At 44.1% G+C, this 17,563-nt stretch overlaps 1 protein-coding gene across 4 annotated transcripts in view; it reads left to right on the top strand.

Annotated features, from left to right (window-relative positions):
* UBAC2 (UBA domain containing 2) overlaps positions 1 to 17,563 on the top strand; it is a 419,334-nt gene that overhangs the window by 103,184 nt on the left and 298,587 nt on the right. For all 4 annotated transcript variants that reach the window (XM_063953257.1, XM_063953254.1, XM_063953256.1 and 1 more), the window contains one exon: positions 4,745 to 4,851. In XM_063953257.1, coding sequence (XP_063809327.1) covers positions 4,745 to 4,851 — 107 coding nt within the window. The remainder of the gene's footprint in view (positions 1 to 4,744; positions 4,852 to 17,563) is intronic.

Below are 17,563 nucleotides of genomic sequence, written 5' to 3'. Positions count from 1 at the left end.
TAGTATACTGGTGGTCACTGTGTCAGCAAACTGCAAAACTAAAATGCACCACAGGTATAGAATGTAGATGGATAGTATACTTAATGACGACACAGGTAGGTACAGCAGTGGCCTACTGTACTGTAATGCAGGGCCGTAACTACGTGTGTGCCAAGGGGGCTTGGCACACAGCGCAGTTGCCCTGAGGGCACAACGGGCAGCGGCATGTAATGAGTCAAATTGACTCATTACATGCCGCCGAAGTCTGCGCCGTGCGCCCCGCTGTGTAGGGAGAAGAGGACCAGCGCCGGGCAGCGGAGAGAAAGAGGAGGAAGGAGGGGGAGCAGTGAGCCGCAGCAGCGCTATTTGATTGGTAGTAAGCGCTGCTGCAGCATCCCCCTCTCCTCCTGTATTGGCTGCCTGGCGCTGCTAAGGATGCTGGGATGCGGTTCCCCAGCATCCACAGCAGCGCCAGGCAACCAATACAGGAGGAGAGGGGGATGCTGCAGCGGCGCTTACTACCAATCAAATAGCGCTGCTGCGGCTCCCTGCTCCCCCTCCCTCCTCCTCCTTCTCACCTCACACAGCCTGCACCGAGAGGAAGCTGCACGAGGAGCCTGTCAGCGGGGAGAAGGTAAGTATATCCCCCCCCCTCTCTCTCTCTCTCTCTCTCTCTCTCTCTCTCACCGTCTGCCGCAATGTGTAAAATGGGGTCTCGTGTGCCGCAATGTGTAAAATGGGGTCTCGTGTGCCGCAATGTGTAAAATGGGGTCCCGGCTGCCGCAATGTGTAAAATGGGGTCTCGTCTGCCGCAATGTGTAAAATGGGGTCCCGGCTGCCGCAATGTGTAAAAAGGTGGACTGGCTGCCGCAATGTGTAAAAAGGGGGCCTGCATGCCGCAATGTGTAAAAAGGGGGCCTGGCTGCCGCAATGTGTAAAAAGGGGGACTAGCTGCCGCAATGTGTAAAAAGGGGGACTGGCTGCTGTAATGTGTAAAAAGGGGGACGCTGTCTATTGTAATGTATAAAAGGGGCGCTACTGTGCAGCGTAATTTGAATAATGTAGACTACTGTGCACCGTAGTATGAATTGCTATTATTTTGTGGCCACGCCCCTTCCCCATTAAGCCACGCCCCTATAAATTTTTTACGCGCCTACAGCGCGCACTGCCCCTATCTTACATTGGGGGGGGGGGGCGCCACTATCGTTTCTTGCACACAGCGCTAAAATGCCTAGTTACGGCACTGCTGTAATGCTATATATTATATACTGGTGGTCACTGGTCAGCAAAACTCTGCACTGTACTCCTCCTATATAATATTATACTGGTGGTCCCCAGTCCCTACAATAAAGCAGCACACTGAGCACAGATATGGAGTGTTTTTCAGGCAGACAACGTATACTGGTGGTCACTGTCAGCAAAACTCTGCACTGTACTCCTGCTATATAATACAGCTGCTCCCCAGTCCCCACAATAAAGCAGTGTGAGCACAGATATATGCAGCACACTGTGAGCACAGATATGGAGCGTTTTTTTCAGGCAGAGAACGGATAACTGGTGGTCACTGATCAGCAAAACTCTGCACTGTACTCCTCCTATATTATACAGCTGCTCCCCAGCCCTCCCCACAATTAAGCAATAGTGCACAGCACAATCAAGTTCAACAATAACGGAGAGGACGCCAGCCACGTCCTCTCCCTAACATTTCCAATGCACGAGTGAAAATGGCGGCGACGCGCGGCTGCTTATATAGAATCCGAATCTCGCGAGAATCCGACAGCGGGATGATGACGTTCGGGCGCGCTCGGGTTACCCGAGCCATACGGGAGAATCCGAGTATGGCTCGGACCCGTGTAAAAAGGGTGAAGTTCGGGGGGGTTCGGTTTCCGAGAAACCGAACCTGCTCATCACTAATTGTAATATTTGTTTTACTAGTGGAACTACAGGTACCAGCGTGCCCTTTAATGCCACATATGCTGGTACTTGTGGTTCTCCAAGTACCAGCATATATGTGTGTGTGTGTGTGTGGGGGGGGGGGGGGGGGTTTGCTTGCTGGGACCTGTAGTTCCACAAGTAAAACACAATATTAAATCCTTTTTGTACACTTAAAGCTGTGAATTCACCACCCACAGCCCAGGGGTGGTGAGCATAGCCTCGGGCTTCAGCACTGGCCCTTGGGTGCTTGAAGAGGAGGACCCCTTTATTGGGAGGATCCCCACTCTCCCAGTGAACCCCGGCCATGGCTGACTAGTTTGGGGTGGTAATGCTACGCTCGCAGGGACCAATATAAACGAATCCCCCTGCTGTACCATTACCTCCTTGGCTAGTGGAGACCGGTACTGGTTTTAAAAATATGGTAGACCCTTATGTCCTTTTTCCCCGTATTTTTGGAACAAGAACAAGTTCAAGAGCCCAGTGCTGGTTCTTTAAATACAAAGGGACCTCAGTCAATTTTTCCTCTGTATTTTTAGGACGAGGACCAGGGCTAGTTATGCTTAGGAGGGCAGACCCCACACAGTATTTTTTTTTTTTAGTTTTTTTTAATTTTTAACTCTTTCTTATACTTTTACACAGAGAGCCCTGCACGGATCTGACTGATCCATGCAGACTTCATGTTCGGCAGTGTTTGGCTGCCTGCAAACACGGCAGCCATACACAAATGTGCACGCACCATCGGCAAACACGAATCCAGCAGACTCAGGAGCTTAGTAATTTACTGGGAATTAAAAAAAAAAAAAAAAATACAACAGTGTACATTCTTAACCAGATGAGTTTAATCTTGTCAAACACGAATTTTAGTAAATTTACCCCTATTTCTGTATATGAAGCACAACAGAACTTGGTTTGGAAAAAACCACGGCTCTGCATTCTAGCAGTTCGTTTGCAGCTTCAAAGACTCAGTAGCACACAGATATCCAAGTGTCACATATCAAATTCATCAGCACAGTCTCCTGGTGTGTCCTAGTGACATCACATTACGCCTAACGTGCTTTTTCAGCATAAAAGATGCCTAGTGCTAGCAGAGTCTCATGGGAACTGAGGTGCCAAGAAGAGGCCGTATGGCGCGACTGCAGCAAAGATGTATAAGAACACATCTGTAATTGACAAAAAGTTTTTTGTTTTGTTTTTTTAATGGTTAAGCATCCAGAAAATTTAAAATTGGACGACTTCAGATAGATTGACCCTCATGGGATAAATCTGCTATTGCTGTGCCTACAGTATGTCTCAGTCCTTGAAATTGGCTATAATCCTACCACATTTCCTTGTACTGTAAGCCATGCTTAGGGCTAGTTGGCTTTACAGGCCTGGCACAAGTCCATTCATCGACTTCCTTCACTAACTTAGTACGAGACACAATAACCAGAACTTCAGCTTCCACAGGGTTCCTTGTTATGGAGGATTTGTGTTGTGTGATGCCACAACATATGTAATCTGACGGGGTTTGTCTGCGAATAGTCCGTGCAGCTTGCCTCTGACTTTATCAATGACGTTTATTGCAGTAGTGTATCAATTAAGGTAATTCATCCATAACTCGTGTGGCGTATAGACCCGAGTAGTACATTTTTCTCCTACTCCAGCCGGTCAGAAGCAAATAGGTTATTTGCAGTCATTAATTACTCTTATCTAAAAAATAAAAATAAAATGCCATTCAAAGTACTCATGTTGTTTTCTACTCTTATGTGAGGCCCACAGTGTCCCTTCAATAAATGACCTGCTGTTACCCTGTATTACAGTACATTGCCTTGTTCTACATGGGATGTAAAAGGCTTGCTATAATGAGTGTGCAATAGAAGATAGACAGTCAGTAGGTCAACATGCATTAGGTCAAAAGGTCAACATGGTAAAGATAGACAGAGAAGGCCGACAGGTACAAAAGGTCAACACAAGTTTAAGTTTTTTGGGTGTCATTTTCTGTGTTTCATCATGTGTGGCCACAATTAGTGCAAACGTTTACCATCACGGGCTAGCCTTGCTTCAGAGATGGTGCCTTGCGCTCGGCACATGTTACTACTCCCAGTCATAGTCAATGTGGGTGGTAAATTAAGCAAAAATTTAAAAATATGTGAAACCCCCCTCCCCCAAAAAACAACAACAACTTGTCAACCACATGTGTGTCGACCATTGTCATGTCTGACTTTTTGACCCTGTCAACCTAATGCATGTTGACTGTATGGTGTCGACCTATTGGCTGTCCGTCTAGACCAGTGGTTCCCAAACTCAGTCGTCAAGGACCCCTAACAGTCCAGGTTTTAAAGATATCCATGGCACTGGTGGTAAGATCAAAGTGACTGAGGCACTAATTAAGTCACCTGTAGCTAAGAGTGGATGTACTTAAAACCTGGGCCATTAGGGGTCCTTGAGGACTGAGTTTGGGAACCACTGACCCTAGACACTGTCGATCTATTATCTGGATACCTTGTATAATACGGTGTCAGAATTCAAACATGGAGAATGATTGATGAATTGCAATAACATGACGCTCCAACTCTTCAAAATGTAACTGCCAGCCTCTGCCATAATTCACTATAATAATGTCTGTTTAGTCAGTGATGCATGGACTACCTGTTGCATAACTTGGGCAGGTGCAGGTCTTCCTACCAGTTTAGTATGCTCCATTTCATTGTGTACACAAACCTCTATACAGTGACCGCTTCCCATTCCCAAATTTGTAGTTCATTTGTAGACCTGACAAAATTGTGAAACATTTATTATAAACTAATAGCTGAAAGGAAGGGAAGGCTCATAGTGTTTTTTCTTGTTCCAGTCATATTTGCTTGGGACCTGGATACTTTCTGCACTTTTTGATTTCCTACTTGTTGAAGTTGTACAAGTTGTGGCTGGTATAACCCTCAGCACTTTACCTTCTGGATTGTAAGTAATTCTTTTTCTGTTTAGTTATTATAATACAAAGCTTAAGGAAGGGCAAACCTTCATCACACAGTGACTTGGGGAAAAACTGAACAAACCTCAAGTACTTACTGAAAGATTAAATGTGATTAATCAAAGTAAAGTGTTCAGCAGCTGCATCTACTGTACCTCTCTATCCAAACACTACAGTTGCCAGACTCCCCAAGATCATTGTTTCTTATAGCCTACTAAACCCTCAACATCTTTGCCACTATTCCACCAAGTTCAAGTGTTTCTCAATAAACCTATTATCTGTAAATGTAGCTTGCATTTTATATGGGGGACGGGGGGATGTCCAATGTAAGGCTACAGTCCACCCTTCTACTGAGAATATGTGTGCTTTCAGCTTTAATGCCCTGGGCTACATGCTTCTGGATCATTTACCAATGCTTTGCAGGCTATTAAATCCTATCACACCTGCTTAATATAGTAATATGTTGACTTTATTGGTGGGCTCCTTTTTATTGTCCCATGCTTAAACACCTGAAGCTATGAACGGAGATATCTGAATAGAACAGTAGTCCTCTTGAAGTGGATCGTCTACATTGAATAGGAACAGTTGGCAAGTTATAATAGCAAAAGGATAGCAAGCATAGATCTTCAACAATATGTAGCGTGTGTGTTCCAGTACACAAATCCCTGACCCCCCAGATTAGGCGGGAAGTCAGATTTGCCAGATACAGTAAGAGCTGTAGGGGAGAGTGAGTAATATTATTCAGCTAAAAAGTCTTTTTTTTTTTAACTACAGATCTAACATGTAAGAACTGTGTATTGTTACACTATTAGGAGGTACAATACTTTAATTACAGTACTTTTATTCTCTACTTACTGTGATACATTTTATGTCTGTGGTTTATTTGTCTGCATGAGAGCTCAACCACAACTTTTGAAACTGTTCATATGTTTAGTATAAAGAAGTTGCCTCAAGATACTTTCAGTTTTATGTCATTTTTAAAAAGTAAGAATGTTCTATTATGTTACATTGTGAAAGATATTTTGAAATCATTAAAACATTGCGTGAAATTGATTACACACAAGAATAGTATTGTGTTAGTACAGAAACTACTGTGCTTTGATTCTCATGTCTAGAAGCAATACACATTTGTTTTGCAGTGGTAGTTTTCACACAGGTAAAATGCATAAAACAGTGTAATAAATACATAAAGGCATTACCAATGCAACCCATTGAACGCTCATTGAGTTAAATTGTTTGTCTGAACATGTTACTCTCTATTTACAGTTTCTACATGTATGTGTGTGTGTGTATGTTTTTATATATATATATATATATATATATACACACACACAAAGTGTTAAAAAATTGTCTTGTTGTGTTAGAATTTAATGACGGTTGGTATGAACACAGACTCCTCATACCAGTGTCAGTGATGTCCATTCCAGAGAGTTTCCGAATAACACACACCTTTAGTCTCCTTACATTTCTGTTATTTGCAATACTTATTCATCATACACCACCTCATGATGTAAGCAGGTACATGCTTGATAATCAACTAGCAGCAACATCACATTATCCCGAACCAAAATTTGTGACCGTATTGAAGCATATAAAAAAGCCTACAGAGATGCACAGGCTGCATACTGAAAGACAAAACTACCTGTCAAGGAGAAAAGGTGAGGCCATCCCAAATAGGACAGTAGCAAAGATGAAAATAAAAAAAGGTAATGCTAAGGATAATCTATGCAATAAAATCAAGTGGTGATAAGAGAAATAGACAAATGAGTGGGAAGAGAGTGATGCTGTAATAGAGGAAGAGAGAGGAGGAGAAGAGATGGGTAGGGGGCTGCAGAGAGAGGTGAGTGTTTGCCGTGCTGCCGATCATTGATTGGTCAGCACGGCAGGACCCCCCACCCAGCGGCTGCAGACAACAGCAGCAGATGAGGAAATGTAAAATAACCCCCCCAAGCTCCCCCTGTGTACCCCTGGCTGCTGTCCCTGATGTTGAAACAAAAATTGCAATGTTTCCTATGTTGCCGACTGATGATTGGAGGGGGGGGGGGGGGGGATTTTTCTTTGAAATTTGGCATCACACATGGCTGTTGAACTTGGACTTCATTACATCCCGCCCTATATTGTTGTTAACTCTAGATGATCACACAGACTTAAACTGAAAAGTCTTTGGATTGTATTTAATTGAAGATATCCTTTTAATAAAGAAGAACTCCACCTAAAACAAAAAATTCCATTTTGCGTGGAGTTCAATGAGTAAATTCAACAATATTATACTCACAGTGGATGCAGTTTTGCCAGGTCTGCTGGGATCTTTGTGGGCTGTAATTGTCCTGCACCATATTCTTTTCTCCTCTTTACACCCAGCTTGTTGAAACGGTCCAAGTGGGTGGCAATGCCCCTATCTTATTAACTTTTCATTTACCTGAACGAATAGATTACGTGATAGCGGCAATACATACTGTACTTAACCTGTTTCCAACCAGCAAGTAGCCCATCCACAGTACATCACAGTACATTTGCCTTTTTTAAATCCACTCAGCTCCACTTCATACTAAACTTGTAGTTTTGAGTGGAGTTATTCTTTAACTACAACAGCTGATTTGTATCCTGGGCTGCATGAAGATATTAAAGTATTTAGAAACACGTGCGCTAACATGTTATTCAGCATACATTTCTTTGTATGTTTACTTAAATTATAATAATTATATTTTTACTATAAAAACAGTAGCCATGTATGAGAGCTAACTATATAAACTCATCAACAGGTAACATCAATGACTATTACGCACTTGACTCGTTTTAAATTTTCATCTATTAAAGCCCTAGATCTTTTAAACTATACATGCAAAAACCATGGGTTGCATGCCTCCTATGGCCTTACTGTAGGCACCCCCCTTGGGGGAACCCATGTATCGCACAATCTGGGACACGAGGAGTGAGATGTAATATGGTCAGAGATTGTCAGAGGTGCTGGATGCCGGCTGATCTTGGACTTTTTTTTAAAAGGGCAATCACTTGCAAGGCAAAACCATGCCTGGTAAGTGATTGCCCCTTAAAAATCGCCTGAGATCGTCTGGCATCCCGCAACTCCGGCGATCTCTGACCCTATTACATCTCGCCCCAACTTTGAGGTCAATTATTTTTATTTGTTTTATTCCTCATGATTGTTTTACATATTTGTTTATTTAGTGCAAATGCTGGGTAGTGTGCATCAAATAAATCATTGGATTGGGATGAAACTTGTATGGACTAGCCATGACAGTAACATGTCTATGATAGGCAGCATCTGCAGCAGATCAGAAGCCAAAACTGTAGCACTGCCTATGTTTGTGGCCACGGAGCTATCAGTTCCTGTCTTGGCCAATGTAATCAATATGTCTGCTCTTTCTGGCTCACTGTGCAGTTCCACCCCTACTGACAGACTACGACAGAGCTCCAGGATACAAATGTGTCCTCAAACATCTAGCCTCAATACACCATGCAGCGTGAGATGCCTGGCGTAAGTGAGCCACTATGTCCCATGCAACTCTGCCTCTGTCGGGCCTCTGTTATTTGCCAAAAATGTGTCTTAGTAGCAATGCTCTGCGGCTGTTATGCACCAGGAAACTGTGTTAAATTTGATTTCTCTGACGTCCTAGTGGATGCTGGGGACTCCGAAAGGACCATGGGGAATAGCGGCTCCGCAGGAGACTGGGCACAAAAGTAAAAGCTTTAAGACTACCTGGTGTGCACTGGCTCCTCCCCCTATGACCCTCCTCCAAGCCTCAGTTAGATTTTTGTGCCCGAACGAGAAGGGTGCAGTCTAGGTGGCTCTCCTGAGCTGCTTAGAAAAAAGTTTAGTTTTAGGTTTTTTATTTTCAGTGAGACCTGCTGGCAACAGGCTCACTGCATCGAGGGACTAAGGGGAGAAGAAGCGAACTCACCTGCGTGCAGAGTGGATTGGGCTTCTTAGGCTACTGGACATTAGCTCCAGAGGGACGATCACAGGCCCAGCCATGGATGGGTCCCAGAGCCGCGCCGCCGTCCCCCTTACAGAGCCAGAAGAGCAGAAGAGGTCCGGAAAAATCGGCGGCAGAAGACGTCCTGTCTTCAATAAGGTAGCGCACAGCACCGCAGCTGTGCGCCATTGCTCTCAGCACACTTCACACTCCGGTCACTGAGGGTGCAGGGCGCTGGGTGGGGGCGCCCTGAGACGCAATATAAACACCTTAGGGGGCAAAAAATGCATCACATATAGCTCCTGGGCTATATGGATGCATTTAACTCATGCCTGTTTTTCCATAAAAAAGCGGGAGAACGGCCGCCGAGAAGGGGGCGGAGCCTATCTCCTCAGCACACTGGCGCCATTTTTCCTCACAGCTCCGTTGGAGGGAAGCTCCCTGACTCTCCCCTGCAGTCCTGCACTACAGAAACAGGGTAAAACAAGAGAGGGGGGGGCACTAAATTGGCAGATAAATCTATACAGCAGCTATATAAGGGAAAAACACTTATATAAGGTTATCCCTGTATATATATATAGCGCTCTGGTGTGTGCTGGCAAACTCTCCCTCTGTCTCCCCAAAGGGCTAGTGGGGTCCTGTCCTCTATCAGAGCATTCCCTGTGTGTGTGCTGTGTGTCGGTACGTTGTGTCGACATGTATGAGGAGGAAAATGGTATGGAGGCGGAGCAATTGCCTGTATTAGTGATGTCACCCCCTAGGGAGTCGACACCTGACTGGATGGTCTTATGGAAGGAATTACGTGATAGTGTCAGCACTTTACAAAAGACTGTTGACGACATGAGACAGCCGGCAAATCAGTTAATACCTGTACAGGCGTCTCAAACACCGTCAGGGGCTCTAAAGCGCCCGTTACCTCAGGTGGTCGACACAGACCCAGACACGGACACTGACTCCAGTGTCGACGGTGAGGAAACAAACGTATTTTCCAGTAGGGCCACACGTTACATGATCACGGCAATGAAGGAGGTTTTGAACATTTCTGATACTACAAGTACCACAAAAAAGGGTATTATGTGGGGTGTGAAAAAACTACCCGTAGTTTTTCCTGAATTAGATGAATTAAATGAGGTGTGTGATGAAGCGTGGGTTTCCCCCGATTAAAAAACTGCTAATTTCTAAAAAATTATTGGCATTATACCCTTTCCCGCCAGAGGTTAGGGCGCGTTGGGAAACACCCCCTAGGGTGGATAAGGCGCTCACACGCTTATCAAAACAAGTGGCGTTACCGTCTCCTGATACGGCCGCCCTCAAAGAACCAGCTGATAGGAAGCTGGAAAATATCCTAAAAAGTATATACACACATACTGGTATTATACTGCGACCAGCAATCGCCTCAGCCTGGATGTGCAGTGCTGGGGTGGCTTGGTCGGATTCCCTGACTGAAAATATTGATACCCTGGACAGGGACAATATATTATTGACTATAGAGCATTTAAAGGATGCATTTCTATATATGAGAGATGCACAGAGGGATATTTGCACTCTGGCATCAAGAGTAAGTGCGCTGTCCATTTCTGCCAGAAGAGGGTTATGGACGCGACAGTGGTCAGGTGATGCGGATTCCAAACGGCATATGGAAGTATTGCCGTATAAAGGGGAGGAGTTATTTGGGGTCGGTCTATCGGACCTGGTGGCCACGGCAACGGCTGGGAAATCCACCTTTTTACCCCAGGTCACCTCTCAGCAGAAAAAGACACCGTCTTTTCAGGCTCAGTCCTTTCGTCCCCATAAGGGCAAGCGGGCAAAAGGCCACTCGTATCTGCCCCGGGGCAGAGGAAGGGGAAAAAGACTGCAGCAGACAGCCTCTTCCCAGGAACAGAAGCCCTCCCCCGCTTCTGCCAAGTCCTCAGCATGACGCTGGGGCCTTACAAGCGGACTCAGGCACGGTGGGGGCCCGTCTCAAGAATTTCAGCGCGCAGTGGGCTCACTCGCAAGTGGACCCCTGGATCCTGCAGGTAGTATCTCAGGGGTACAAATTGGAATTCGAGACGTCTCCCCCTCGCCGGTTCCTGAAGTCTGCTGTACCAACGTCTCCCCCCGACAGGGAGGCGGTATTGGAAGCCATTCACAAGCTGTATTCCCAGCAGGTGATAATCAAGGTACCCCTCCTACAACAGGGAAAGGGGTATTATTCCACGCTGTTTGTGGTACCGAAGCCGGACGGCTCGGTGAGACCTATTTTAAATCTGAAATCCTTGAACACTTACATACAAAGGTTCAAATTCAAGATGGAATCACTCAGAGCAGTGATAGCGAACCTGGAAGAAGGGGACTATATGGTGTCTCTGGACATCAAGGATGCTTACCTCCATGTCCCAATTTGCCCTTCTCACCAAGGGTACCTCAGGTTTGTGGTACAGAACTGTCACTATCAGTTTCAGACGCTGCCGTTTGGATTGTCCACGGCACCCCGGGTCTTTACCAAGGTAATGGCCGAAATGATGATTCTTCTTCGAAGAAAAGGCGTCTTAATTATCCCTTACTTGGACGATCTCCTGATAAGGGCAAGGTCCAGAGAACAGTTAGAGGTCGGAGTAGCACTATCTCAAGTAGTACTACGACAGCACGGATGGATTCTAAATATTCCAAAATCGCAGCTGATTCCGACGACACGTCTGCTGTTCCTAGGGATGATTCTGGACACAGTACAGAAAAATTAAAACACAGTAGTGTGAATTCCTGGCGCAAAAAGTTGTCAGCCCAATCTAAATCCTCTGCAGATCAGTCCAAATAACAGATCAAAACAATATTCAATGAAAAACAGATGAGAGGATAGATCAAAGGCGATAACAAATAAATACTTTTGATATACGTCACATAATATGGTGTCCTTTTGGATATTCAATCTCTCAATTTTCCCATGATATCCAGATGTCAAACATGCAAAAAAGAGAGATAATACACATGCATGGGTGGTATTGCTTTCAACAATTAATATAAGCAACCAATGAGTGTCTAGAAAATGAAGCCTGAAGTGCTGGACCCAACTTGATAGTAGATGAGAATAGTATCTCGCCACCAATTTATCAATATTTTGTGGACGTACCGAAACTCACATTAAAATGTGTAGGAGCAGGTGTATAAAGGTATCTTTAAACTGCTATTTACCACGTGATGTAACACAGAAAAAGAGCTATTTTAAGAGGGCGTACCCCACTCACTTTGGAGGGGGATTAATTCCACATATAAAGGTATCTTTCAAGCCAGGATCAGGAATGACATCAAAAAATTAATCAAAGGGTTTTTATTAAAAGTTCATAAAACAGCAATCTGATGTTTTTCTAAGTAGTTTCCACTCTCTGGTACAAAACATGCAGGTCAGATGTAGTAGACAAAAAAACTGATGTAATCCGGTTTTACACCAGTACTGTCACGTTGAATATACTCCAAAAGTGGTATCTCATAAAAACAAAAGGTAAAAAATATAACTAAAAAGAATGAAAAACTCACTACCTGGTTTTCACCAACGACGTTTCGACCTCCTGGGTCTTTTTCAAGGTGCATATCCAGGTAGTGATGGCCTCTATATTTATGCTCCCAAACAGGAAGTACTAATTATCCCATTGCATGGTGGGAAGGAAACATTTCTTTTGTAGTGTGCAGATAATTAAAAAGAAACCCAATAGTACAATACATTTAATAGTAAAACATCCTTTTATCATTCCTAAAAGTTATTTGTAAAGTATGCGTGGTGGGAACTTATAAAACGATATCTGAGAACCGCTATGACGGACGCCATGCGTTCCGTCATGCGTTCCACCTAACCGGAAGTGGAACGCCGTGCGTTCCACGTTGCGTTCCATTTACCGGAAGTCCCCTTGGCGGCACTTCCGCACTGATCGAGCAGATGGTGGATAAAGAGTTGTTCTATGCTGAGCTAATATAAATCTTCTTCTGCTGATATATATAAGTTAAATGTGAGGAATATCATAATGTATTTAAACTGGGAACTGCAAGTGCGGGATCACGTGTTTCCGCCTTGCGTTCCACCTGGCAGGAAGTGAGGCGCTTATGCGTTCCACACAGCGCCTGACTTTCCATGAAGTTGTTTAAAATTGATTTCATCAAGCAATATAAGTCTTCTTCTGCTAGTATATAGAAGTTTAAATATGAGGAATATAACAATGTATTTAAACTGGGAACTGCAAGTGCGGGATCACGTGTTTCCGCCTTGCGCTCCACCCGGCCGGAAGTGAGGCGCTTATGCGTTCCACACAGCGCCTGACTTTCCAGGAAGTTATTTAACAATGATTTCATCAAGCAATACAAGGAATACAAGATATCAATTTCTTCTCTGTTGAAAACCAAAAAACTCCACAGACCATTTAAAAGATCAGGATAAATGTATTAAATGGAAGGATAATCTGTGTACCTCCTCTGTGTCAATAATTAATCAAAGGGGTCTCAGATGACAATAAGCTGAATTTATGGCAAATGGTTCTATTGTCTTAATTATTCCAAAAGAGAAACACTTTATTTAAATGAACCATTTTAGTTCGAAATCAGAGTTTAGACCCTGAGGAATTAGGGTATTTAATTTGAACATCCAATGCATTTCTGCCTTGGCCAAATTACCTTCCATATCCCTATCCCTCCAGTTTGGTCTAACTTGTTGAATTCCCAGAAAGGAGGATATTTTCGATGTAGAGCATTTATGTATCTTTAGAAAATGCTCCGATAGAGTGTGTGTAGTTACGCCTTTTTTAATATTGCGTATATGCTCTGATACACGAGTTTTTAATGCTCTTCCTGTGCGTCCTACATATAACAGACCACATTCACATTTGATCAAATAAACAACGTTCGTAGTATGACACGTTATGAAATCATGAATTTCATACTTAATATTATTTACTGTGAAGGAAGTAATCTTGGATGTTTCAGATGGTATGGTTCTGCAAGGTATGCAGATTCCACACCTGTGAAAACCTTTTGTGCGTATGGGATTAAACGAATCAAAAGGTAGAGAACTTCTGACTAAATGGTTTTTCAGATTGTTGCTCTTTCTATAAATAAACCTTGGTTCCTTTGGGATTATCTCCTTCAAGATTGGGTCTCTTAACAGGAGATGCCAATGGTTTTTGATGATGTTTTCTTGTTTTTTATAATCAGCCCCAAAACCTGATATAAAGGCCCAATCGGTAGTGCTCGTTTTGATCTCCAATTTATTCTGGGTTTTTTGTAGCAGTTGTTTCCGTTCTATTCTGGATACCTCAACCTCTGCTTTCTCTATCGTTTCTTTCTTATATCCTTTGGATAAGAATTTGCTTTTCATGATTTCTTTTTGTTCTTCATAATTATGGTGTTCACTGCAGTTTCTTTTGAGTCTAAGAAACTGCCCTTTTGGTATTCCTTTTAACCAAAGGGGGTGATGTTGACTTGCAAAGGGAATTAAACCGTTGCAATCGGTGGGTTTATTGTAACTTTTGGTGTGTATTACATTATCCTTAATGTAGATGGTGAGATCTAAAAAGTTAATCTGTTCTTGACTGATCGTAAAAGTGAGTTTGATATTTAACTCATTGGAATTCAAGTTAGTGCAGAATGTATCTAGATCATGACGATCACCCTTCCATATGAAGATGATATCGTCGATGTAACGGTGCCATGTCACCAAGTTCGCGCCGGCCCTTGTGTTGTTCCAAATTGCATCAGCCTCCCACCATGACATAAAGAGGTTAGCATAGCTCGGCGCGAACTTGGTGCCCATGGCTGTTCCTACTTTCTGAAGAAAGTAGTCCCCGTTAAAGAAAAAATAATTATTCTCCAAAATGAATTGAATGCTATCCAAAATGAAATCAATCTTATCCGGAATCATATTTGATCTTTCTAAGTGCCATTTTATGGCCTTCAGACCATCCTGATGGTTAATGATTGTATAGAGGGAAGTGACGTCAGCCGTTATCATGAAGAAACCACGTTCCCATCTTATCTTTTCTAATCTCTGGATGGTATCTGTGGTATCCTTTACATGTGATTTTCCTTCTGTTACAAGAGGTTAAAGATAATGGTCTATCATTTCTGATAGATTGGTCGTCAGACTCCCTGATCCCGAAATTATGGGACGTCCGGGTGGTTTGTCTGGGTTCTTATGAATTTTTGGGAGCGTATAAATGGTGGGTGTTTTGGGGTGTTCGATATTAAGAAAACCATACTCCTTTTTAGTTAGGGTGCCTTTCTCTAGGTACTTATTGATAAGTTTGACATAATTGTTTTTAATCCTGATAGATGGATCTGATTTTAATTTTTGATACGTTCCATTGGAGTTGAGCTGTGAGGTTATTTCCCTAACGTAGTCTTCCTTATCCTGTATTGTAATTCCCCCACCCTTATCGCAGGGTTTGATTACAATATCAGTATCATCTTTCAGTGATTTGATAGCAGTTCTCTCTTTCCTTGTTACATTTTGATGATAATTATGTCTCCTCTTCTTGGTTGACTTCATTTTACGCACATCTTCTAAGACTGACTTTGTGAAACTTTCCACCATGCATCAAGTTGGGTCCAGCACTTCAGGCTTCATTTTCTAGACACTCATTGGTTGCTTATATTAATTGTTGAAAGCAATACCACCCATGCATGTGTATTATCTCTCTTTTTTGCATGTTTGACATCTGGATATCATGGGAAAATTGAGAGATTGAATATCCAAAAGGACACCATATTATGTGACGTATATCAAAAGTATTTATTTGTTATCGCCTTTGATCTATCCTCTCATCTGTTTTTCACAGTACAGAAAAAGGTGTTTCTCCCGGAGGAGAAAGCCAGGGAGTTATCCGACCTAGTCAGGAACCTCCTAAAACCAGGCCAAGTGTCAGTGCATCAATGCACAAGGGTCCTGGGAAAAATGGTGGCTTCTTACGAAGCGATTCCATTCGGCAGATTCCACGCAAGAACTTTTCAGTGGGATCTGCTGGACAAATGGTCCGGATCGCATCTTCAAATGCATCAGCGGATAACCCTGTCTCCAAGGACAAGGGTGTCTCTCCTGTGGTGGTTGCAGAGTGCTCATCTTCTAGAGGGCCGCAGATTCGGTATTCAGGACTGGGTCCTGGTGACCACGGATGCCAGCCTGAGAGGCTGGGGAGCAGTCACACAGGGAAAAAATTTCCAGGGCTTGTGGTCAAGCATGGAAACGTCACTTCACATAAATATCCTGGAACTAAGGGCCATTTACAATGCCCTAAGTCAGGCAAGGCCTCTGCTTCAGGGTCAGCCGGTGCTGATCCAGTCGGACAACATCACGGCAGTCGCCCACGTAAACAGACAGGGCGGCACAAGAAGCAGGAGGGCAATGACGGAAGTTGCAAGGATTCTTCGCTGGGCGGAAAATCATGTGATAGCACTGTCAGCAGTGTTCATTCCGGGAGTGGACAACTGGGAAGCAGACTTCCTCAGCAGACACGATCTCCACCCGGGGGAGTGGGGACTTCACCCACAAGTCTTCCACATGATTGTGAACCGTTGGGAAAAACCAAAGGTGGACATGATGGCGTCCCGCCTCAACAAAAAACTGGACAGATATTGCGCCAGGTCAAGGGACCCTCAGGCAATAGCTGTGGACGCTCTGGTAACACCGTGGGTGTACCAGTCAGTGTATGTGTTCCCTCCTCTGCCTCTCATACCCAAGGTACTAAGAATCATAAGAAGGAGAGGAGTAAGGACTATACACGTGGCTCCGGATTGGCCAAGAAGGACTTGGTACCCGGAACTTCAAGAGATGCTCACGGAAGACCCGTGGCCTCTACCTCTAAGAAAGGACCTGCTCCAGCAGGGACCATGTCTGTTCCAAGACTTACCGCGGCTGCGTTTGACGGCATGGCGGTTGAACGCCGGATCCTGAAGGAAAAAGGCATTCCGGATGAAGTCATCCCTACCCTGATCAAAGCCAGGAAGGATGTAACTGTGCAACATTATCACCGTATTTGGCGTAAATATGTTGCGTGGTGTGAGGCCAGGAAGGCCCCTACAGAGGAATTTCAACTGGGTCGTTTCCTGCATTTCCTGCAAACAGGACTGTCTATGGGCCTAAAATTAGGGTCCATTAAGGTTCAAATTTCGGCCCTGTCAATATTCTTCCAAAAAGAACTAGCTTCAGTTCCTGAAGTTCAGACGTTTGTCAAGGGGGTACTGCATATACAGCCTCCTTTTGTGCCTCCAGTGGCACCTTGGGATCTCAATGTAGTTTTGGGGTTCCTAAAATCACATTGGTTTGAACCACTCACCACTGTGGACTTAAAATATCTCACATGGAAAGTGGTAATGCTGTTAGCCCTGGCCTCAGCCAGGCGTGTCTCAGAATTGGCAGCTTTATCCTATAAAAGCCCTTACCTAATTTTTCATACGGACAGGGCAGAATTGAGGACTCGTCCTCAATTTCTCCCTAAGGTGGTTTCAGCATTTCACTTAAACCAGCCTATTGTGGTGCCTGCGGCTACTAGGGACTTGGAGGATTCCAAGTTGCTGGACGTAGTCAGGGCCCTGAAAATATATGTTTCCAGGACGGCTGGAGTCAGAAAATCTGACTCGCTGTTTATCCTGTATGCACCCAACAAGCTGGGTGCTCCTGCTTCTAAGCAGACTATTGCTCGTTGGATTTGTAGTACAATTCAGCTTGCACATTCTGTGGCAGGCCTGCCACAGCCAAAATCTGTAAAAGCCCATTCCACACGGAAAGTGGGCTCATCTTGGGCGGCTGCCC

The sequence above is a fragment of the Pseudophryne corroboree genome, chromosome 2 (genome assembly GCF_028390025.1).
Source record: "Pseudophryne corroboree isolate aPseCor3 chromosome 2, aPseCor3.hap2, whole genome shotgun sequence".
NCBI classification, from domain to species: domain Eukaryota; kingdom Metazoa; phylum Chordata; class Amphibia; order Anura; family Myobatrachidae; genus Pseudophryne; species Pseudophryne corroboree.
This window is presented reverse-complemented; position numbering and strand designations above follow the sequence as displayed.